The 22,809-nt window shown below is 38.9% G+C and overlaps 5 protein-coding genes across 5 annotated transcripts in view; 3 read left to right on the forward strand and 2 right to left on the reverse strand.

The window, feature by feature from the left end:
* The first annotated feature begins 335 nt into the window (after window positions 1–335).
* LOC145496756 (mitochondrial carnitine/acylcarnitine carrier protein-like) lies at window positions 336–7,765 on the forward strand. Its single transcript, XM_081476495.1, has 11 exons — window positions 336–928; window positions 2,663–2,755; window positions 3,761–3,888; window positions 4,226–4,316; window positions 4,638–4,758; window positions 5,230–5,302; window positions 5,632–5,672; window positions 5,856–5,924; window positions 6,573–6,622; window positions 6,807–6,881; window positions 7,258–7,765. The coding sequence occupies exons 1-11, from the start codon at window positions 413–415 to the stop codon at window positions 7,318–7,320; spliced, it is 1,320 nt and encodes a 439-aa protein (XP_081332621.1). The 5' UTR covers window positions 336–412; the 3' UTR covers window positions 7,321–7,765.
* Window positions 7,766–11,410: 3,645 nt separating this feature from the next.
* LOC145496757 (uncharacterized) lies at window positions 11,411–13,017 on the reverse strand. Its single transcript, XM_081476496.1, has one exon. The coding sequence runs from the start codon at window positions 12,365–12,367 to the stop codon at window positions 11,411–11,413; it is 957 nt and encodes a 318-aa protein (XP_081332622.1). The 5' UTR covers window positions 12,368–13,017.
* A 164-nt stretch (window positions 13,018–13,181) lies between these two features.
* On the reverse strand, window positions 13,182–15,913 carry LOC145496758 (uncharacterized). Its single transcript, XM_081476497.1, has one exon. The coding sequence runs from the start codon at window positions 15,014–15,016 to the stop codon at window positions 14,237–14,239; it is 780 nt and encodes a 259-aa protein (XP_081332623.1). The 5' UTR covers window positions 15,017–15,913; the 3' UTR covers window positions 13,182–14,236.
* A 2,628-nt stretch (window positions 15,914–18,541) lies between these two features.
* On the forward strand, window positions 18,542–19,813 carry LOC145498143 (uncharacterized). The gene has a single exon (XM_081478025.1). It carries the CDS (start codon window positions 18,674–18,676, stop codon window positions 19,694–19,696), a length of 1,023 nt encoding a protein of 340 aa, XP_081334151.1. The 5' UTR covers window positions 18,542–18,673; the 3' UTR covers window positions 19,697–19,813.
* Window positions 19,814–19,942: 129 nt separating this feature from the next.
* LOC145498144 (uncharacterized) overlaps window positions 19,943–22,809 on the forward strand; it is a 4,547-nt gene continuing 1,680 nt past the window's right edge. Inside the window, exons 1-2 of the mRNA XM_081478026.1 lie at window positions 19,943–21,053; window positions 22,118–22,809. The exon at window positions 22,118–22,809 is cut by the window's right edge and continues 69 nt beyond it. Coding sequence (XP_081334152.1) covers window positions 20,738–21,053; window positions 22,118–22,809 — 1,008 coding nt within the window. The 5' untranslated portion in view covers window positions 19,943–20,737. The remainder of the gene's footprint in view (window positions 21,054–22,117) is intronic.

The raw sequence follows: 22,809 nt of genomic DNA on the forward strand, positions 1-22,809 counted from the left end.
GTCACATGACTAAGTGCACAGATTATAGACAAGCGTAGCATTTGGATCAATTTTCGAAGCATTCTCATATAATGTCTTTGATTAAAAACTGGAATAAATTGAATAACGCAGTTCAAGAGTTTTCATTGGCTTAGCTATCATGATATATGAGCCATTATACCAAGTTCCGCAAATATGGTTAGCGTACGCGTAATTTTTTTGGGCATTTTTATTTGTATTGCATATTGGTTTTCCATATTTTGGAGGCGTTTTAATAAAACAATTATTCCACTCGCGCTTGTTGGATATGAGATGATTAAAGCCAACTCGGCGCTGGGCGCTTCAACATGCGCTCGTGGAATATCTGGGCCACCTGTGGGACGACCTCCCACGGGAGCCTTGCGTGGCTTGAGTTGGCATTTGAAATTTGTAAATGTGTACGCGCGTTTATCAGTTTCTTTCAACAGTTTTTTTTTTTAATTCAAGAAACCGTGAATATCGTTCTTTCAGTCTTCTCGTAGAAACGAGAAGGTTGCCATTTAGCCGGATCGATTTAGCTACTGCACACAAATGGCCGATAGTGTGCGATGGCTCAGCCAATCAGATTGCAGCATTACATAGCTTCTATTTAATTGATTTGATGAGAGGATTTCTTTGTTCCCTTAGGATCGGAAAAACAGGATTCGGGAACGTTTGCGTCAATAGGATCTGGGTACGAGAGTCAAACCCAGTCCCTGCGTTCCCACTTCATGACGGCGCGCATCGAAAAATTACTTGCAGTAGATCCTTACAACCGGTGCACGAATTTAACATGGCTGAACAAGAGCTTGCAGTAGTGGAATCCCCAAAGAAGCAAACAAGAAGTACCTCTGGGATCAAGAACTTCCTTGCTGGAGGATTTGGTGGAATATGTTGCGTAGTATCTGGCCATCCCTTGGACACAATTAAGGTAGATATTTTGAAGAAATGTACATGTCAAATACACTCTTTCGTGACGTGGATGGAAGAAAATCTGTCTGCTTAAAAATTTCTGTATGTAGCTTTCGGGAAATCGCGTTTTCGGCTATAATGGAAATGCCTTGTTTATATTTTTGTTTATCTTTAAATCAGAATTCACGAAGAAGTTCTGGTTTTAGCTTTATTTTTGGCAAAGGCCAAAGTCCATCAAACTTGTACTGTTTGACACGATTGCAAAATCGCTAAGGTTTGCAACCAAAAACTCAAGCTGTAAGGGACTCAAACATTAGAAGACAGCAAAGATTGTAGTTAAGACAGTCCGGAAATACTTGACTACTATTATTTTTTCAAATATCAAGCTTATAGATGTCGATTTATAATTATTCCTTATCAATTAAGCTTATATAAATAATGTACTCAAGAATTTCAGTTCCAATTAAGTTAAGTCTTAAAATTATTACCCATTTAAAATTTCACAGATTTACGGAATAAGAGCAGAAGTTTTGAAACACTGCAACTCTATGCAAGAGAGCTTATATTCAGTTGAGATTTCTTGAAAACGTGTTGTTGTTGTCACGCTAGCCCACACCTCCATAGTGCCCATTCAGACTCTTCAGGCTGGTTATTTAGAACGTGATGTAACGTGACACTACTGAGATTTATTATCTTGTTTGTGTTGATTTTGTTATGCTGTAAGCAACCCATTGAGCCTCACTGGATAAAATGTTTATTTATGGAGTTTCTTCTTTCTTTGTAATTTTTCTTTTTCATTTTATAATTATTCATTATTATAGATCGTTTTCATTGTCACACAATAAAAGACTGAATCAAAAATCATTCAGTGGATAAAGTCAAGAAATTGTGACCTTATAGGAAGTAGATAGAGAAGACACTTCTCCAAGCTTTAGGTTTGTGCATTTTCCCAGACTGCAGATATTTGTCGAAATGTTTCGCAGAAATTTGCAGAGCCCAGTATGGAAATGCCATGTTGGTGCACCTCTGTGGTGCACCAATATGGCAGCTGGAAAATAGGGTAAACATCTGGAACTTACTTTGACTATCTAGGTGACTGATTATCTGTACTGAACATACAAACATTTACCTAAGCACTTTTCCTAATGATCTAACTTTTAAAAGAGCTAAACATCATGAGATAGGTATATATTTTTTGACAAATGTGATTGTAGCTTTGTGTCGCGTGCCGCCATAACCCTGAAATTCAAAATACGCTGTTTTTCAAACGAAGCACACTATTGAGCTGTAACATTGTAAACAGATATACATGTAAATTTACCCCCTCTTATACCTGATGGGGATAAAAACTTTGGTGGCTCTTTAGTTTTCCATTTTAGAAAATGATGACGTCACATGAAAACGATCTATATAAATTATGCATTCAATAATTTAACTTCCAAATTTAGTAAGATAAGTCTTAAAATTGTCTAAAATTTCTGGAATAAGAGAAGAAAATTATATTCTGCAGGTTTGAAACATTGTGCATTCTATTCAAGAGAGCAAATATTCAATTGAGATTTCTTGAAAATGGTGCTGACATTTTATGCTTTGTTAACGTCACTTCATTGCACCTTCAGAGCTGTTCAGGCTGGTTGACACTGACCAGTGATATAATTATATTTTTGTTTATTTTGTAATGTTGTAAGCACCCAGTTGACCATCACAGTACAAAATGTTTATAGAGTTTCTTCTGTTTGTTAATTATTCTCAGGTTCGCCTTCAAACTATGCCTCAACCTGAACCAGGACAGAAACCAATGTTCTCTGGAACACTTGACTGTGCCTTGAAGACAGTTAGGAAAGAGGTGACATTCAAAAGAAGTATAAGGTCACAAAAATGATTTCTCAAAAAAAAAACAACAAAAAAAAAGAAATATGTTTCCTCTGTTACTCTGTGAGCAGGCTCTCGTAGCAATTCTTGATGCTCTGAGAGCTTGTTAGCAGGCTTGTCCTCTGTCTCATGTCATCTGTATAACCATACACCCAAAGCTCATATGATAATCACTGGCTGAAATCTCCCAACAATGTTGATGCATTCTCAAGGAGTAACAATATTCTCAGAACTAACTTAGAAAAGTGTGGTCTTTGTTAAGAAAAAGTTGAAATGATACTTTCCATAAACAGCATTTTAAACTATCTTCTCTCCTGAAATTTCTGATGACCTTTCTGTGGGTAGGTATGGATAGTATTTCCTGCCACCACACATATTACTGTCAAACTTCCACCAATGACCACTGCCACTGTTTTGTCCTGGTGGACAGTCCATACGTTCTCTACAATGACCACATCTCCACATTGCATTCTAACTGCCAAGATGACCTTTCAACAATGGCCAGTTAGTAATTGACTGACAGGCTGGCATACATGTGCATACAAAACCCCATTTTCTATTCTAATGGTTCACAAAACTTGATCCATACCATGTGTCATTGACCCCTGTGTCTGTATGGTTTCTGTTCAATTGATATTTTGATTACATAAACATACAATATTTACATGCTACAATATGCATTTTATAAATCCAAAATTTAGGCAGCCCCCAAAAAGGGTAAAAACAAACAAAAAAGAAACACTCAAAATACAAAACAAAGCAAAGCAAATGTGATCATTACACCCCTGCCACCCCATAACAGCTAAGGTGGCCATTGTGGAACGTTTTGACTTTATTCTGTTTTGTACATAACATTTTCAGGGGGAAGTGATCTGGGTTCGCATTGTATTCAATTAGGCGGGGGTGGGAGGAACTACATGTAGGCTTACAGATGAGAGTGTAATTTAATAATTGTTAAATATTCTCAAATCAATTGCAGGGAATTCTTGGTTTGTATAAAGGATTGGCTGCTCCAGTTGTGGGTGTGGCACCAATATTTGCAATCTGTTTCTGGGGATTTAACACCGGTAAAAAATTACAGCTCAGGAACCCTCATGATGAACCAACGTAAGATTACTAGGAAATATTATTAACTGAATGTAGATTTAAAATATTAATCAATCGTAGACTTAATTAAAAATTTAGTCACAGCCCAATTCATTGCTAGTAGCATGTAATGTGTCATTGATGAAATAAATAAGAAGTAAAATTTTGAGGTTGAAGTGATCAAAAACAGAGATGCCATTAAGTGACAACTCCTAGCTGGCAAACTCCTGAAAAGTTCACTACTTAACACAATTTTGCAATCTGCATACCAATGGACCAACATACCAACACACAACTATCTTACAAAAATAGGTTGAAAAACTATATTTAGACTATGCCTGAATTTGTTATATTTCAGGTATTTTCAAATCTTGACATCAGGCTTTTTTGCTGGAGTTTGTACAACAGCTATTATGGCTCCAGGAGAAAGAATCAAGTGTATTTTACAGGTGAGTAGTATTATATAATTTAGGGAGGGGTGGTCTGGTGTTTCACATCTTGTGACTCTTTCTCCACTAATAATTAACTCTGAGAGTGTCTTAAAATTCATATACTGCATCATTCTTCTCAAGCCAAAAATTGTTTGCCTACAGTTATTTCCTACCCCTTTTGAGAGTCAAAGGATGTCTCACATGATTACAAAATGAAGAACACTTATGTCTAGTTGTACTGTAACCCTTAAAATTGAAAAGGAATAGTAAAGTTGATGTAGTTGAGAGGATATTTACAAGAGTATAACATTCTGATTCATTTCCCTGTCCTCTTCTTAGATCCAACAAGCTTCTGGAGCAGAGAAGAAATACGCTGGCCCAGCCGATGTGGTGAAGAAACTTTACAAGCAAAGTGGAATCAGAGGAGTGTACAAAGGAACATGTGCTACTTTACTGAGAGGCAGGTTTCCAGAGACATGTAGATGTATTTAGGCGGTGATATACATGCCTTTCTTCCTCCTCCATTCTTGTCCTCAGAGGCCATGCTCCTTTTGGTCAGCACCAAGAATTGCATCTGGGTTGGTCCAACACCGGAAGTCCTCGATTCACAGACTTTCCATCAAATGTGACAAATCTGATTGGCTGAGAATACCAAACAAAAACTCTGCACATGCTCAGAAACCCGGGTCAGGCCAGAGGTCATGATTCTTGGTTCTGACCAAAAGGAGTGCCCCCTCTGGGGTCGAAAATGTACCTCCTCTGGGTGGGATCACCACCCCCTCCCTACCCGTATCACCAGTATATTTTTTCAAGTGTCCCTGACAGTTGCGTTTTGTGCTATGTCCATTCTTTGTCTACAAGAATAAAATAAAGTGACTGAGCTAATTAGCAACAGGGTAATTTTATAATTTTTCAACTGTTTCCTTCACAGATGTACCTGCTAGTGGAATGTACTTCATATCATATGAGTTTCTTCTAAATGCACTAACTCCTGAAGGAAAGACGTACGTACTGGTTTACAACAAGTTAAAGAATGATATTTAGGTTGCATGTGATTCTTGTTACCTGTCTTTAGTTATTTTTTGGGACACTTTACAATAAGACCCTCAGCCACAGGCCTAAATCCGTCCTTTGCATGAATTACATGGCTACGATACAGAGTTGTGTTTTAGTCTTTCTCCTGTGAAGTCAGAAAATTGCAGATCATCCATTGTTTTCTAGCCAGAACTTGTCTTAAGTTAGTCATTGTTATTATTTTGAACACCTTAGAGATTGAATATTATGTACATGTATGTATATGTATGTATCACAACTTCTTATTCTTGTCTTGCAGTCGAAAAGATGTTGGTGCTTTAAAAATCCTTTGTGCTGGAGGTAAGTCAATGTTTCATTTCTAATTCATGAGCTTGCTATATACGAGCATAGGTTCCCACTTTTCTCTCACCAAGCAGAAAGAAAAGGGAATCTCTCTCTGGCAGGGCATGGAATGAAAACAAAAAAAAAGACAAAAATACCATGATACAGTTATTTTGCAGCTAATCTGATTTTTGTCGGCAGGAGTGGCAGGCATGATGAACTGGACTGTCGCTATAGCTCCTGATGTGTTGAAGTCTCGCTTACAAACAGGTACAACCTGATTCCTGACTTGAATTTACATTGTATATTTTGTAAAATAACTTTATTAGAGACTATTCTTCACAGCCAGCATCAAGGGAGACCAAGGAGACCTTTCCAAAGTGGTCACTAAATTGTGACCTAGGACATTAGCATGAACTAAAATACTTTTAAACTGCGGCATCTTAGGCAGACATTGAGTCACTGTTTCAGCCATATACAGTTACTAAAACATTTATATTGATATGCCATAACTGGGCACCTATTCTAAGCTGTTTCTTTTTAATCTTACTGTGATGGTAAGGCTGTCCACTACTGGGAAACTAGAGTGTACAGTTCTACCCCTATTGAACAGCCACCCTTGGGGAAATGGATAGTGGCTGCTTAATAGAGGTAAAAACGATAGAAAAGCTTCACCTATCTCAAAATGTTACTTTCTCTTAGTATTCGTGAACACATATTGCAGGTTAAAAAGAAATGTATGAGCTTTTAGCAGAGATTAAAAAACCCTGTCCGTCCACTCAACTTCATTAAAATACAGCTGAACCCCTATATTGAGCAGCCACCTATTAAAAAGCCACCCCTATAAGGCAGCCAGTAATAAAATTCCTGATGAAGGCTGACCAATATTTGCACTAATTTAATTTTGTTTCTCTATAGCACCTGAGGGAAGTTATCCTAATGGCGTCAGAGATGTGTTTAGACACATGGTAGGATTTACTGTCAAATCTCTCAGACTTGGCATTACTCTACTGCAAACTCCTCTGTAAGGCAGGCAGCTGGCACTGGGCTCTGTCTGTATTACAAAAGTTTTATTCTCTGCATCAAATTGGGGTGTTATTTTCTTTTGATTTCATCTGCCTGACTGTGTACTTGCTCTTACTTCCGTTTTAGATGCGCGAGGAAGGCCCTAAGGCACTATTCAGAGGATTAACACCAGTCATGCTCAGAGCTTTCCCAGCAAATGCGGTAAGTACAAGCTTTCATTCTTAAACTCAACAGTTACTTCTTTTCTCGTACAGCATGACAAACAGCGCCACATGAATGTACCGCTCAATTTATACCTTTTATTTGAATGGTCACTCACTAGTGTTTCATCCCTAGACTTGAATATTCGAACCAACTTGTACAACATAATAAACAGTACTTCAAGAAAGTACTGCTCAATATCTTTCATTTGTATGGTCACACACTAGGGTTTCATCCAAAAGTTAGAACTACCTTGTACACGTGATAGTACTGCCCGTCAGCTTAATTTGGATGGAATGGGAAGGATTACCCTTCCTCTTCCTCCAACATTAATTTTTGATTTAACGTAGTAAAATAATATTTGTTTTTTCGACAGGCTTGCTTCCTTGGTTTTGAACTCGCTATGAAATTCTTCGACTGGATTGCGCCAAACTGGTGATCTGGAACCGAGCGGCTGTCAACACTGACTCGATTTTGTTTCGCTGACATTCTGTGTCCATGGCAACGACGATTTCCCGCGTAAAAGCCGTTCTACTAAGTTTTATTTAGCCATGGGAAATCAACCATCTGCATGAATTAACTTTTGACCTCAATATAACCCTCTTGAACATAATATAAAAACGTTGCTAGGGAACCTTCTAGACCCAAAAATCATGTCTTGGTGCAAGTACTGTACACTACTGTGTAACTTATAAGTCGTCATTGGTCTCAGATACAGTATTTATTGACTGTTTTAGACGTCCGTGACCACTAAAGCATAATTCAATGTGCCTTTGTTCACCGGTTGGACAGTGTGAAATGGTTTTTCACGATTATTTGAAGTTTAAGTTGAATGTCTAACAATTAAAATATGCAAGAACAATTAAGCCAGATAAAGGTTAACAATTTGTTCTTCAGGTTACTTTCAGTTGAACGATTTTATTTTTTCCAATGTCGTATTTATTGCGATAATTTAATGGGCTCACTCTTTACTATTTGTAAAACTATGGCATGTTTTTGGTAAGCAAGGTAATAATATTTCATTGCAGGGATATATTTCAGTGCAGTGCGCACTTATCAAATGAAACAGAGTTTTTCAATAAAATGCTCCTGACAGTAGAAAATTAAGGTAAAGTCAATGTATTCAAGACTTGCAGGTTATCTGATCATGTGTATGAAACTATACTTCAAACGAGCACTACCGTAAACAATTATCAAGCTAGTGGCAGGATGGAATCTTTGATGGACTGGGTAAATGTTTCTTCCTTCAATCTAACAAAGATCAAATTGCCTTCTTGTGGGCTTTTAATGCAGTTTCATTCGTCATCAACTTAGGACCTCTAATTGTTAATCAAGTGTAGTCCTCTTCGCGGACTTTCTGCCTCATTAACTGTTAATCTAAGGTTTTCTTTGATTTGAAATTCATTTGTATGTTCAAAATGGCTTAAAGACTGTTAAACCCAATAATAGCGCGTCACTCTCCACCATGAAAATTCTTGCCCCAAAACCATGTCTTCCACAGGCAAGATTGAGATCAACCTTGAGTAAAATACTTCTTGAATCGAGAGCTTTTTTCAGCAATATTTCCCTTTAACATCCCTTAGGTGGGCAGCCAGTTTTCGCTTCCTCTGGCCATGGCGACTGTAGTTTTTCGTTAATTGGTTTCTGCTCGCCCTGTACTATACTCCTTTGAAATCTCTCCGCAGTTCGTTTCTGTTCTTCCTTGCTTCGCTCAATTACGTTCACTAGCGTGGTAAACACGATTTCAAAGTCCTGTCGTGGCGTTGTTGCCGTTGTACTTGAACACCCGGGATCATTCTCCGTGGCCGGGTCTTGTGTTAGAGATTTGGAATTTATCGGTGGTAGAGAAAACCCAGGAATTTTGTGAGCTGCAGTCTTGCTGCTAGGTGATTGGAAACTGATCACTTTATTCCTGTGTTTTCTCGTTCTTTTTTGCTTCCGTCTTGCCTTATTGTTAAAACCTTTGCCGTCTGTTTTCACTCCTTGACCGCGAACATCCAGCTCTATGCCAGGCTGCTGACATTTTGTCGAAGTTTTCTTTAGATTCATCTGCGGCAGAAAAAATGGCCGTTTCGTCTTGCTTTCCGTGATGTTTAAAACGTTCCCTCGTAAACGTTGATCTTCTTGGAAGGACACATTGTATTCGCTTATTCTTGCCATTATTGTGCAGTGCTCAACGCTTAATGTATTTATCTGCGTTCAAAGCTCTCCATTGAGAAAATGTTAAGTGTTAGTACGAGTCTATGCGCTGAGCTTTAGGGAAGGAAGCAATATCTTGCCTTTGTACACATTTAGTACAAAGATAGCGCCCCTATGCCTCTTTTGACGTTTTGACAAATCACTTTCTTAGTTCTTTTGCGATCATTAAATATTCATCAGAAATAAATTTCTCAGTTGGTCTTCACATACAGAGGGAGGTCAATAATCTCCTTTACGAGGCCGGACAACTGAATGCGAGAAAGTCGCCGAATTAATGGTCAAAACAGTTTTGAACTTTCTCTTGATAAGAAATACGGCCCAAATAATACCCTCCAAAACTAACCAGAAGAAGACATGATTTCCTTTACAAGACCGTTGATCTAATCCATCTGTAAACAATAGGAGACAAATTACTCCTAGAGGAAAACAACTTGTCATAAATGAATTAAGATCCTTTTGTTAAAAGTGGTGAGACTATGCTAATGAATGAAAAAGGCTTTGTTAGTGCTAATAAAATGCTTCGGTGAAGTACACTCACTGTACTTGATTGGCAACAAAATTCACAGCATTACCTTTGACAAGTAATTTAACTTCATTGAAAAATGTTTGCTTTTCACTTTCTTTTGAAGTGGACACCGGAAAATGCGAAAACGAAGAATAATACTTGTTGGACAGATTAGTAACAACAAAGAGACCAATCTCAAGAAATGAAAATAACAACGCAAAAGGAACTTTAATCAACAAATGACTTCAGCTATTGCTATGAAACTACATTAAAACAACAGCGTCTCCCACGAGGGTCTTTAACGGACGTTTTGTTCACAAACGAGTTAATAAAAGCCGCAAGAAAAAATTTTTTTTTATGGTCCGTGACTTCACAATGACTCCTGGTTTTCTTCGTAAGCCTCGTGATCTTCCATTTGATTACATTTGTTGATGTGGATTATACAAGCAAAAGAAACCGTTCACTTTTTTTACTCATGAAATTCAACTGGAGGCATGGCAGAGGGCTTTTGTTGGAATGGGAAGCAGGGGAAGGGATCGAAGGTAGGGTAGAGAGATGATGAATCCTAACCTACATGTGTCAAGTAGGTCTATGATATAATTTGTGAAAGTAACGGTGAGTGTTAGTAAAGAATCTGAAATACGCTAGGAGTTAATGGTGATTTCTATGGTGCAGGGATATATGAAACTCATATCGTCGTAAAAATGACCCCAAAACACGCATCTCCCGAACCATGTCGCCATTTTGTTTTGTAGAGGGGCCTTCAGTCCTAAAACTCGTCAACTTCCCATTTTTCTGCGTCAGCCATATTATTTTGACCAAAAACGTCATCGGATGATCGTCAATGATGTATTCCAAAAGAGAGAACTCATTCACTAAATCAATTCGCCTAGAAAAATTTTGCATGGTAAGAATTCAAACTTGTGAAAACGAAAAAAAAAAGACGCGATCGATTGAAATATATGCATAAAAGTTAATTAACGAACTTTGAGAGGTTACTTAATTACTCTAGTTACTGACTAATGCTACACAACGGTTTGTTTAGAAACTAATCCCGTCTAACGGCTTAACCGAGAAAGAGAAATTGAAAGTTTACAAAAGTTTACAAAGCACGTTCACCTAGCAACCTGGTTACTAAGCACGAGATCATTTCGTGTACCGCTGTCAGTTTTGTCTCCGCACATCAGTGGGTCATCAGTTTTGCCGTCTGCTAATAATGAGATAATGCTTAAGTAAAGTCTTGAGTGTTCGCTGGAGTGATTTGCATTGTATGCTGACGACAAAATGTACTCTGTTAATCCGGATATCCATCTTAAAAAGCCTCATGTACGTGTATACAACAATTGTTTGACGTCACTATCTGGATTTCAATTTGTTCCGCGTAATGGTGGTAAAATAAACTAATTTTGAAAATCAAATCAATGAGGACGACAGAAATGTTATATTTCAGTTAGAGTAGTGATTACAGTGCTTAAAAAGCTTTCACTCCATTGATGGAGTCAAAATATTGGTTGAAAAGAATTGTGTTGTATTAGAATGCATAGCCAAGTTGAAAAGAAAAAGATTAATAGAGTTCGTTTTCGAGGGAAAGTGTTGATCCAGTAAACACGAAATTTTACTGAGGAGTATTAGCAAGCATTAATCTCGCTGCAAATCAAGAACATGACATGTGCATGTTGAAAGTTACAACTGAGCAGTTTACAAAAGATTTCACAACTTTATTACATCAGTTGAAACCGTGTTAGTAGTTTACGGAAGAGAAATTGGAGATAAAAGACTAACAAAACATACTTGGCCATACTTCTTATTCATGTTTAGGTGATAATCACGAATGTGACATTCTCCCGTTCACTATGAGCGGCAGGCGGGGAAGATTCCTCTCGAAATAAACTTGTTCAAAAGAATTATCACGCGCTCGTAATTTTCCTCTGTAGCTTCTGGAGCTAATCCTGGGAGTTCTGTTAACACTTTGAACTATGTTGGGAAGCCTGTTCTCGCTTTCCCTGTGCCGTCTTTGCCGTCTTTTAGACGTTTTATATTCGTCATGGAAGATTTTATGTGGACGTGTCGATAGAGCCTTTTCCTTGATACCAGGAAGTAGCAATTTATCTTGAAATAAAGTTGTTCTACTTAAGGGACTTTGTCCCTCAAGAGTTAACGTTTGAATAACGTAACGTTTTGTGCTTTCGGAGGGTTCCTCTACTCCTTCGGCAATTTCTTCAAAACTTATTCCATCTCCTTGCTTGCCTGATTTCAAAATGCTATTTAGTTTATCTTTCTTATTCGTTTCGGTTTTACCCATGTCATCTAAATCATAGATCCCTACAAACGATAGACTTGCTAATTTCTTTTGACTCTCAGAGCAGGTTGGAGCAATATTTTGACTATTTTCTGCCACATTTCTGCCTTCCTCGAGTATCGAGTGCTCACAAGCACGTCCGTTTCCCACAAAGGTCAACTGCTTCCTTCTTTGTGTTCTTTCTTTCAGTGGCGGTAAAGCAGATTTTGGTTCACCTTTCAGCACTCGCTTTGTTTCTTCTCTTCCGTTCCCCAACACAAGCTCAGAATTTGCACCTTCTTTCCTCGTCTCTTCTCTTACCGAAGTTCTCTCGTATAAACTGTAATGATCCGCACACACGAGATTGAATTGCAGGTTGCTTGGTTTCATTTCTCTGACCTCCTCTTTCAGCGGATTAATTTCGGTGGCTTCGGATAAGGTTTCTTTCGCATGTGCTTGCAAGGCCTTGCCTTTCTTTCTCCGCTTGCGTCGATGATTCTTCATAGGACTGAATGTTCGTGATACAGTTTTGAACTCCTTGAAATGTTTAGATTGTATCAGTGATACTAATCAAAGACCAATCAAGTGTTCTTCGAACTTGAGTGTTTTAGCACTGTGGACTGACTCCTACTGATGTAATAAAATGAGCTAATTGCTTCGCTTCTTTCAATTTACCTCTTTTGTCTTGAATTGTTTTGCTCTGATGGATCTGTACATCAACATCTTCAGAACATTATCATGTTCACTATGGTTGCGTGAAGATTAACTTAAACCATTTCCATGTTACAAACGGCACGACCCACTTAAACTGATCATCCTCAAATGTTTTTCAGCCGACTCCAAATTACTCTAAGCAGCTCGGCTCGCTTGTCTATAAAGCATTCCAGCTTGATGCAGTTTCGGGAATCGATAGCAACGTAAACACACAAGCTATACGTATTTATCCAAGCTGGAAAGAACGTGCGTTAATCACGAATGATTGATTGGTAATTGTGAAGCAGAGTCTCTCATTGGCAAAAGGAACAAAGAGCTAAGTCTGCGAGGTCAAGAGAGGCGACACTAATATTTGATTTGTTTAAATGGAATCATCCACGTAACAAAAGATCCGGTACACGAAGTGAATACACTTTACTCTTTCATATGGAAATTGGCATTTATTGTTTTTCGCATAAAAATTTCATGGTTCATCTAGGTAACGCCAAATTAACATTTCTCGTGACTTCAAATGACAGTCTTGTACTTATCAACAAGTCACAGACAAGATGTTCTTTGAAGTTAAGTGGTAATTGTCTATCATCGACAAATTGGTTGTAGATAGTATACTGTAACTTCGTCTTTCGTGGATGATGCCATGGATTGTAACAGCATCACAAGTCACTCACAAGACTCAAAACAATTTTATTTTTGCGGGAAGGGATAAATTGTAACGGGTGAAATCCCGCGTGACACCAATGACCAGACATAGATGTTCTTTGAATTTAAGCTGTAATTGTCTATCATCGGTAAACTGGCTCTAAATCTAATACTTCCTTGGATGGCATGGAATGTAACAGCATCGTAAGACTCCAAAAAATTTTGTTTTTCGCGGGAAAGGATAAATATGTAACGGGTGAAATCCCGCGTGGAACTAATGATCCCGCCACGTCCACTGGCATGCTCTGCAATTTTTTTTTTTTTTGCAAATTAAGCTGATTCAACACATAGACAGATTTAAATCAGTGCATTTAAACCTTGAACTCTGAATCCTGTGTCGAATCGCAAAAGAATCATAGCTTGCATCGGAGAAACCCTGCGAACCTAGTAAGCAAATGGCGGGAAAAGTCAGTCAGCCAGCCAGTCAGTCAGTGAGTCAGGCAACCAGGCAGTCAGGTAGTCAGTCAGCCAGTCAGTCAGCAGGTCAGTTAGACAGTCAGTCAGTCAGACATTCAGTCAATCAGTCAGACAGTCAGAGAGTAGGTCAGTCAGTCAGTCCGTCAGAGAGTAGGTCAGTCAGTCAGTCAGCAGGACAGTCAGGTAGTCAGTCAGCCAGTCAGTCAGCAGGTCAGTTAGACAGTCAGTCAGTCAGTCAGACATTCAGTCAATCAGTCAGACAGTCAGAGAGCAGGTCAGTCAGTCAGTCCGTCAGAGAGTAGGTCAGTCAGTCAGTCAGCAGAATAGTCAGGCAGTCAGTCAGTCAGTCAGCAGGTCAATCAGTTAGCCTGTCTGTCAGTTAGCAGGTCAGTCAGTCAGTCAGTCAGCAGGCCAGTCAGTCAGTCAGTCAGTCAGATGCATGGAAAATTGCCGAAGTCTAACTGGTTAATAAATTGTGATTCCAAAACCTTCGTCCAGACTCTAATTCCATGCAGGTAAGATGTATAAATGTCTAGAAATCAATCAGTCAAAGAGTTGTACAATATGTGGCGTTGACAGCTGTCCGACTGGTGGCAATCCGCTGTCGTATTTTGCAGTCCTTATTGAAGGATATTTTCTTTCCACGCTGGTAACTACAGTCCTTGGGAGCAATCTTTCGTCGTATAACTTACGACTTGTGGAAACCAACGGCAGTGGGGACACTTTAAAGCCCGTCAACATTCCCATCGAACTCGAAAATGAATATGTGCAGTAGCTTTGGATAAGCGAAGGCTCTTTACGAAGATTTAACAAAAACTCTCCGTCTGTTGCCAATTTAGAGCAAGTTGACATATTGCAAAGCAAACGACTATGTTTCAGCTGCTTTGTGTGTAAAGAGCTTGACGAGGATTTTGCGTTCTTTTTTATTACAGCGTCGAGATCTCGCCGAGGTTTTTCTTGCGTCTGTTTCGATACGTCTATTCTTCTGTACTGTCGTTTTTGAAAAGCTTGGATAACCTCTGTAGTGCTTTGCGTTTTCGCGGCACCCTTGCAGTCGAGTTTTTCCTGACCACTATCAGTGTCTTGATCTTTGTCGCATGTTACTGTATTTTCTAATTGTTGTTTCATGTTTTCCTCGTGCGTGTTTTTTGAATCGTTTAGTTCGTACATCTCGCCGGTTTCTTTGTCAAATTCTCTCCAATGTTCCAGTGGATCTGAAAATTGAACTTTCCTCTTCGTTTTTTGAATTGCCGTGTTGTAGTTTACACTATGTTCACTGAAGCTCGAAGGCTCTGAGACAGAGAACTGATCGTCTTCTGTCATTGTTGACTGCCTTCCTTTAATTTCTCTACAGAGTATATTCCAGCATTTCAGTTTCCAAGTTAATTTAGTGAAATGCTACCCGCGTTCAATATTGTCTTCTCGCTGTGCCACCCGCAACGTGCCGATTACTTAAGCCGAATCGCCTGGTTTAAAAGGCAATCAATATTTATTTGTCAGCGAGACTCGCCAGGCTTGTTTAACTGCAGTTTATCACAGAAATCCTCAAAATATTGTTGCCAGAAAGCCACTGGACCACATGAAGCATGAATTTCGCGTACTCTTGATTCACTTACAAACAATTTTATTCCAATTCTCAGTCCAAAACACCATCTCTCCAGCGTCGATGAAATGATTTCTCTTGCAGAGCTTTACAGCGCGAATAGACAGAAAGGATTTCCCACGCAGATTTCGTAATAGCTTCAGTTAACTACAGACACACAAGTATGGTGCGCATCTTTTCTATTGAAGTTCTTGCGACTTCTCAGTGTAGCTAGATTATTCCAACCACAGCAATCGCTACGCAAACGAAACTGATGGAATCGAGTAAAAGCAGCGCGAGGACTTGCTGGCCGGTATCAATGGAAAAAACTGACGTCAGTATTTGTTTCGATTTCTGGATTAAAATTTTCCTCTCAAATCTTGTGTAAAACACGACGGATGTCCTCAGTTGTCAGGTATATTATCTTTTTAGTTACAGCTACTATGGCGGATTAATACACGAACTGTCCGTAATTTTGGAGTCTGGCAACTGAACAACAACATACGACAAATTGTTTTCGAGTTCGTTGAGCAAATGTTTGCACCAGAAGGCTGTTCTGTCATCTTACTGGCATTGTTCGCTGTAATTGTTTTCCACTGTCCACTTTGTAAATGGCTACAATATCTGACAGGCGTAGAAATTCACAAAAAAAAAAAGAAAAGGAATAAAAATAAAAGCGTCTCCAGCTATTCGTTCACAAAAATATTTCAGTTCTGAGAAATGGCTTCCTCAAGTCACGGATTGACAGATCGCTTTCAATTTAAATTAAAATTGGCTTTCCAAGTTACACATTGAAAATCATTTTAATTAAGACAAAGCCATAGCAAAATTTGTATATATGTCTCAGGACTTTTCGAATTAAAAAAGATTATCTTGCGAGAGCGTTTGTCTTAAAGAGATTATCGGTTTATTAACCGGGAGACAGCTAAGGTAACGCAATAAAAGAACTAAACGGAAGAAAGCGAAAAGATATATTAAGCATTTTCTCATTTTTTGCTATCAATAGATATTTATTATGTTTCAGTTGTGGCCTCATTGAGGTGGATCATAGCTGAATTGCCTCGGGAGGAAATTGCTCCTAACTAATAATTGTGGCAAATTGTAAAAAACGGCAATATTGAATCGCCGTGGATCAATGGAGATGAATTTTTTTTCTGTTGTGATAGAATTGAGGGCCCTGCTTGAAAAAAAAAAAAAGGTTTCTAGCTGCACCTGCTTTGCTTTAGGAAACATATGAGCTTTGTTTTTCATGCAATTATTCAATTTTAAAAAAACATTGGTTAACATATTCTAATTTTCCAGTGAGGATTTACTTTCTCTTTTCAATGTCTAGGTATAAACATCCTCTTTAATTTTATTCTGAAAAAACAGACGATGTTTGCGATGTTACTCCTCCCATGTTGTTTTCAATGACAGAATTTGAACTTATTTCTAGTTTAGTTGCTTGAACTCGCTCGTGAAAATACTTTGCAAGAACCTGTTAACGATAATATAACAGGCCTATCGTTTGGTCTCTCAATGCACGAAGCAACTTTTTTTTTGCGGTTAACGTAATGGCTAATTTTTGCGGTAACAAGTCACTATGTGCTGAACTTTTTGTGTGGCTGCAGGCTTGCAGCTTACGCAGCCTTTTTATTATTTTTCTTACTTCCACAATTTACATTGTGCTAGTTTAAAATATTCAATATGAGTTTTTACCATTTCTAAACTGCATGTTTATTTTGTTGTCCTCAGTAAAGGAGATATAGCGTAAAGCCTAGTTTTCAACGAACGGTGGCGAGGACGCCCACACCACTCCAACACAAGCATATATAATAAGCACGTGGGCTTAATATTGGGATGATTGCCCTATTTCGGCTCCATACCTCCTCGATACAGTAAAACAAGATGGCGGAGTTTACAGCAAGAACAACAACAACGTAATAACAACAACATCATCATCTTTTATTTGAACACGGTGGGTTTTAAAGCTAATATAGCTTATGGGGCCGTGTAAAACATGTCAATAGGACAATAAAAAATCGAAAAAATGTAAAAAAAAATTTGAATAAAAGTAATATAAATATATGATGATATGAATATATGATATGAATAAGCAGCGCGTACTCACTTGACACTGAAGCACAAGCACAGGAAGAACTAAAAAGTTTATTGTGCTTGTGTTGTGCGCCTCCTCACTACCGCTTGCTTGTGCTTATGCTTTTGCTGTGGGCGTACTCACTACCTTTATACTTGTGCTTATATGTCGCAGTGTCATATTTTAAACCGGCTTAAGAGGCGATGATGGTCCTTGAAATGGCGCTTTCTGGGGTTTTTATGTTTGGTTAAATGGCAAAGCGCGCTCTCATTGTCTCGATCGAATGGCGCGACTCCCATTCTCGTTCCCAGCTCTACTCGTCGCAAATCTGACTAACTCGACTCGACCAAAAGACACGGAGGCTATGGGGACAAAAATTCGCGACTCCCAAGTTAAACTGTGCTTGGTAACCTGGTCTTTGACAACCCGTTGCTATGCTCAGAATTATGGAATTGACTCGTCATGTTTATGTTTAGTCAATCAAGTTTTATTTCAGTGTTTATGGAGGATATTGTCTCAGGCTGACGATATAGGAACGTCTGACTGGAAGATGCAAATAGAAATGCAGTAACCACGGTAACAGCGAACTCAGAAACAAACGAAAATGTTATTCCTGGGTAGAGTCGGAGCTTTCCTCGACCATGCATGAAGTGAAATTAAAAGTTGTCTACGTCTAGACTAGACGGAAGAAAGAAAAATTCCCAGAGCGGTCCTTTGACGACTTTGACCGGCTCTGTTATATATTTCGTCATCTTGGCAATCATGGCAGAAATAACAAACACTAAAAGCAATCTAATATTGTACAATTATAGCCTTCTTGTTATAGACAAACGGCTTAACCAACGCTGCTTGAATTTTTGAAGTCTGAAATGTTGAAAGTTCTAGCTCGTTTAGTGAAATGAAACGGGAGTAATACGTGTTTTAAGACAACGAACAACGACGACTTTAGTGAGGAAGTCAATCAGTTGGTATTCAAATTAGGTCGAATCAAAGACAGAGGTTATTTACTGTAATAGGAAACAATAGCTGCTGGCCACGGCACTGGAATTAAAATGCCAAAACGTATTAGCCTAGTTACTATTTAGAATGACAGTTATAACAATAAACGAATTGTATTTTTCAAAATTGTGTTCAGATGACAAAAGATTTAGTACCTCTGAAGTAATGCTAATTAGGGTCTTTCAGCCTTTTGTTCTGAATTTCTGACCCGTTGACATACAGTTTACGAATGTCCACGCTAAACATACTGTTGTTGCGAAGGTTGAATGGCTGAGAATATTCATTTTATCAGAGCTGTGATTGAACCATTGTGCACTGAAAGATGATTCAATTTGCGAGTTACATCGACAGGCAAAAGTCTGGGCCGGGCAGCTCAGAAAAGTCTCAGAAAGTTCACTCGGCCAACTGGAAAGAAGAGATTCAACTCAAGAAGGAACTAGATTGTTTAAATAAACAGGAACAGCAAAGAGTTGCGAGAATCTCCTCTGATCAACGACTTGTTGTACATCGATTTCAACGCAAACTCTCTTTGAGCGTGGAAATTGCGAAGAACCACGATGAAGTGAAAGAAACTTTGGATATTAATCACAAACGTGCGATAGAGTCGAGGGAGCTGCAAGGTCAAAATAACGATATTGGTGAAGAAAGGATCTCTCTGAGACAGCTTCGCTGCTTAAGCGCAAGCCCAAAACCTCCGTTACCGAAATTTAGGAGAGCTAAATCATGCGAACCCCCTCGGATAAGCCATAACACGTCATATGGTGAAACAGATTCAGATTATCCCTCTGAGAGACATGATTTGCCACCAAGGCCGATGACAGCACTAGAAAAGAGGAACAAGATGTGGGAGAGAAAGTTGAAAACTGTCACTCAAAGATTAAATCGAGCGCGAAGTGCTCCAGCGAGGACATCTTACTACAAAGTCCCGGAGTTTAGTGTGGTGCAAAGCAATACCTCGCGTGAAAAACACAGTGGTCAAAAACTACGTCGACCGACCAATGTTGAAATTGACTTACAGTACTTTCGTCGAGTAAGAGAAAAAGAGTTGTATCTTCAAAGGCAAGCTGTGAAGAATTTTCTCCAAAGTATCGAGCCTTTGGAGTTGGTTCCCTGGACACCGGGATACCAGCCGGCGGAAAACAGTAACGAGGTGGAAAATTCAGTTGTTATGGCGGCGGTCGCCCAAAGTAAACAGGACGTGAGGGCCAACGAGGTCAGATCGAGGAGCCGATCAGTAGGTTCTTATAACACAAAAGATTCAGCTGGCTTGGCAAAACGTGGAAGTGGTAACGAAAGAAGCGTTAATGTGATTAATACAAAGGTGCCACTGAATGCCTGGACGTGATGAGGCGAAAATAGTTTCGCACCGCCTTGTGCAGAGTAAACAAACAATAGGAGATAGTGTGCATGGAGTGCTGTTAACAGTTAAAGGTGTTTATTTGTTTATTGTCCAATACTTCTTTGAATTCTAATGTATTTGATGAATCGTGCATTAGAAAGACAGAATATGTCACTTCTTATTAAAAGTAGAACTTTGCTTTGAAGTTACCTTTAATTACCTCGTTAACCGCGCTATTCATCTCTACATGATCAAATACCCTGCAAACGCGCAATATTTCACGTTAAGTGTGATACAGTTAGCATACGCTAAATTGACACCGTTGGCATGGGTGCTCTCTGCCTCTCGATCAGATCAGTACTATTAATACCCAGTTTTAACTGACGCATCCTTGATGGCAAGGAGATTAAACGTTAACTCTCGTTTACACTCTGAGCTCGTTTTTTCTAGTGATTACGTGCCGATTATCCTCGATGTGATTCGAAGAAAATACTCGTCTGTCTTTTATGCTTCATTTTTCATCTTCTCTGTTTTTCGTTGATCATCTAGCCGTTAACTGTTCATTTATTTACAATACTGACAGTTAGTAGCTGAGAAAAAACTTTCAAATGAGGTATATTTTGCGCAAAAGGCAGTGATGAAAAAACAGATCATTGATAGCAATTTATAGTTAATGCAGTTTCTCGGCTTCTTTGATTCGTTTTTCTTTAAACAACGGGTATTGTATCTAGATTTGTAAACTAGTTCTTGTGAAGAAATGAAAAAGTCAAAGACGCGTATTGCAAAAGCACGGACCAATCACAAAACTAGTTGCTTTTGTTCACTATCTGTTTGTTCGGTCTCTCTTGCTGAATGTCATGGATTAACTTTGGCAAATTAATTAACCGTTAACAAAAGCCGCACTTGATGACTTTTGAATCAATTGGAAAATAAACTGCCCAGGTAAACAAACTTCATAATCCTATAGCAACTGCTGAAACACGAGTGTGATACACACTTTACAGTTAATACAATAGTTATTGACTTCGCGCCATCAAGATTTTAGCAATGGCGTTCGTCTTGCAAGAGCGCAAACAGATTTCACCGTTTAATATTCTGATGGGAACAATTTCTAGTCAGCTCAGCCGCGAAAACATAAGGAAGATTAAAGTACAGCTTCGCGGGCATGTCAACAAAGAACTTCTCAGCAGACTGAAAGGCGGCTTCGATATAATGCATATTCTTCAAGACCGTGGATTAGTTAGCGAGAAAAAGATGTCTTTCTTACGAAAACTTCTACAAGACTGTGAGTTATTTGCACTTATTGAATTACTGGATGAATACAAACAAGCTGTACATGTGATGAATGGCAAGTCCAAGGAAGGTAATTAGAAAATGATTTTAATTAAGATCGTTATATTTGTTGATAAACTTTAAACTTAACTGTGAACTGTCGCGTATCTCAAGTGTAATGAAGTGCCAACTGATACGCTTTACAGACTCTACTTACACGAATTTGACAGAGTGCGGAATGGCGCGTAATGCGTACTTTATGCTTTATTTCTCTTGCCCAAATGCAAGGCGAACGACGGTTCTCATTAAGTTGTTTACTTTTTCATAATTTTTCCTCTCAACTGACATAACAACTGCTAACAAAAAATGATATGTCATGTATGATTATGACTAAACGAAGACTTTGCTGAACGTAGCAAGAAAATTTGATCGAGGGAATTTTGGAATTGAATAGTAAAAAAGAAAGGGCATTTGGAAAATTTCCATATGTGGGTACTATCAGTTAAAGCAAAACTGAAGATGAGTTTGCACTGAAAATAATTCAAGAAATGTCAAGTTGAAGAGATCAGAAGATGTACGGTCGTGAAATGCCGGATTCATCGAAAGTTTGTGAATATTTTATGCACAAATTTAGTTTCGAGCTCTCGTACTGGCTGCTCATTTGGAGACCAGAATAAAAAGAAAAGGGAGATACGATGAAAATTCTGACTCTTCAGAGTTATTTAGAAGGGTTACAATAAGAGCATCTTGAACGAGGCTTACCCCTTGTTGTAAAGTCTGCAAACGAGCTAAGTAGCCCATCAGGCCGGCGCTTATCTCCGGTTTCAGTAGCATGAAGCCACTAGGAGTATTTCTACTCCCCCCTGGATGGGATGCTAGTCCATTGCAACCAAAAGTAAGTTCGCCGGTACCCATTTATATATATACCTGGGTGGAGAGAGGCACTGTTAGAGTAAATTGTCTTGCCCAAGGACACAACATAATGTCCCCGGCCAGGACTCGAACCTGGGCCGCTTTAAGCGCTCTAACCATGAGGCCAACGTCCCTAGTTGTGGTAGTAGTTAAAATACTCGTTGTAAAAATAGAAGACCTGAGGAAAAATAACAGTGACTGAGAAGCGTGTTAACTTTGGCGTATCTCTTTTTGCGTTCGTAGGCGATAACAACACCTTAACCACTCGAAGAATTAACACACTTCAGCGATTGATGGGAAGACAGTTGGAAGAATTAGCCAACTGTTCCGCGAGAGGAAACGACTTAAAGAAGACTCTGGAAGAGAAACACGCCCTGCTTGATTCACAAAAGGAAATTATTATCGTTGGACAAGAAGCTATCGACAGCATTAACGAGCGCAGAGACCTGGCTGAACAAGAAAAGAGTGTAGTCGAGGAGAGAGCACAAGAAAATGAAGCCATGTTACACGCACAAGAGAAAGAATTCAAGGAGCTGGAGAGTCTGTTAGGAGCGAAGGATAAAGCTCCCAAGAAAAGCGGGAGGATTGATAAGAGGAAGACTGTATTTGATAAACACACTAACGAAAAAACAAGCAAAACTTTGGAGACACTGAGTAAGCAACGAGACGAAAAACAAGAAACTCTGAAAAAAACGGTCAAGTCTGTGGACGACATTCGAACACAGTTGTTAGCCAAACGCGAGGCAGTGAGACATTGTAGTGAGGCTGTGTTCCTCAAGACAAACGAACTAGTAGATGTTGATCAATGTATTTTGGAAACGATGGAAGATGTTAGAAAAATAAAGCAAGAAATTCGTCAAAATGAATTCGATTTGTTCGATCTACAGCAACAAATCGAGGAAACACAAGACGAAATTGAACGAACAAGAAAAAAT

The sequence above is a fragment of the Orbicella franksi genome, chromosome 9, assembly GCF_964199315.1.
Source record: "Orbicella franksi chromosome 9, jaOrbFran1.1, whole genome shotgun sequence".
Lineage (NCBI taxonomy): Eukaryota > Metazoa > Cnidaria > Anthozoa > Scleractinia > Merulinidae > Orbicella > Orbicella franksi.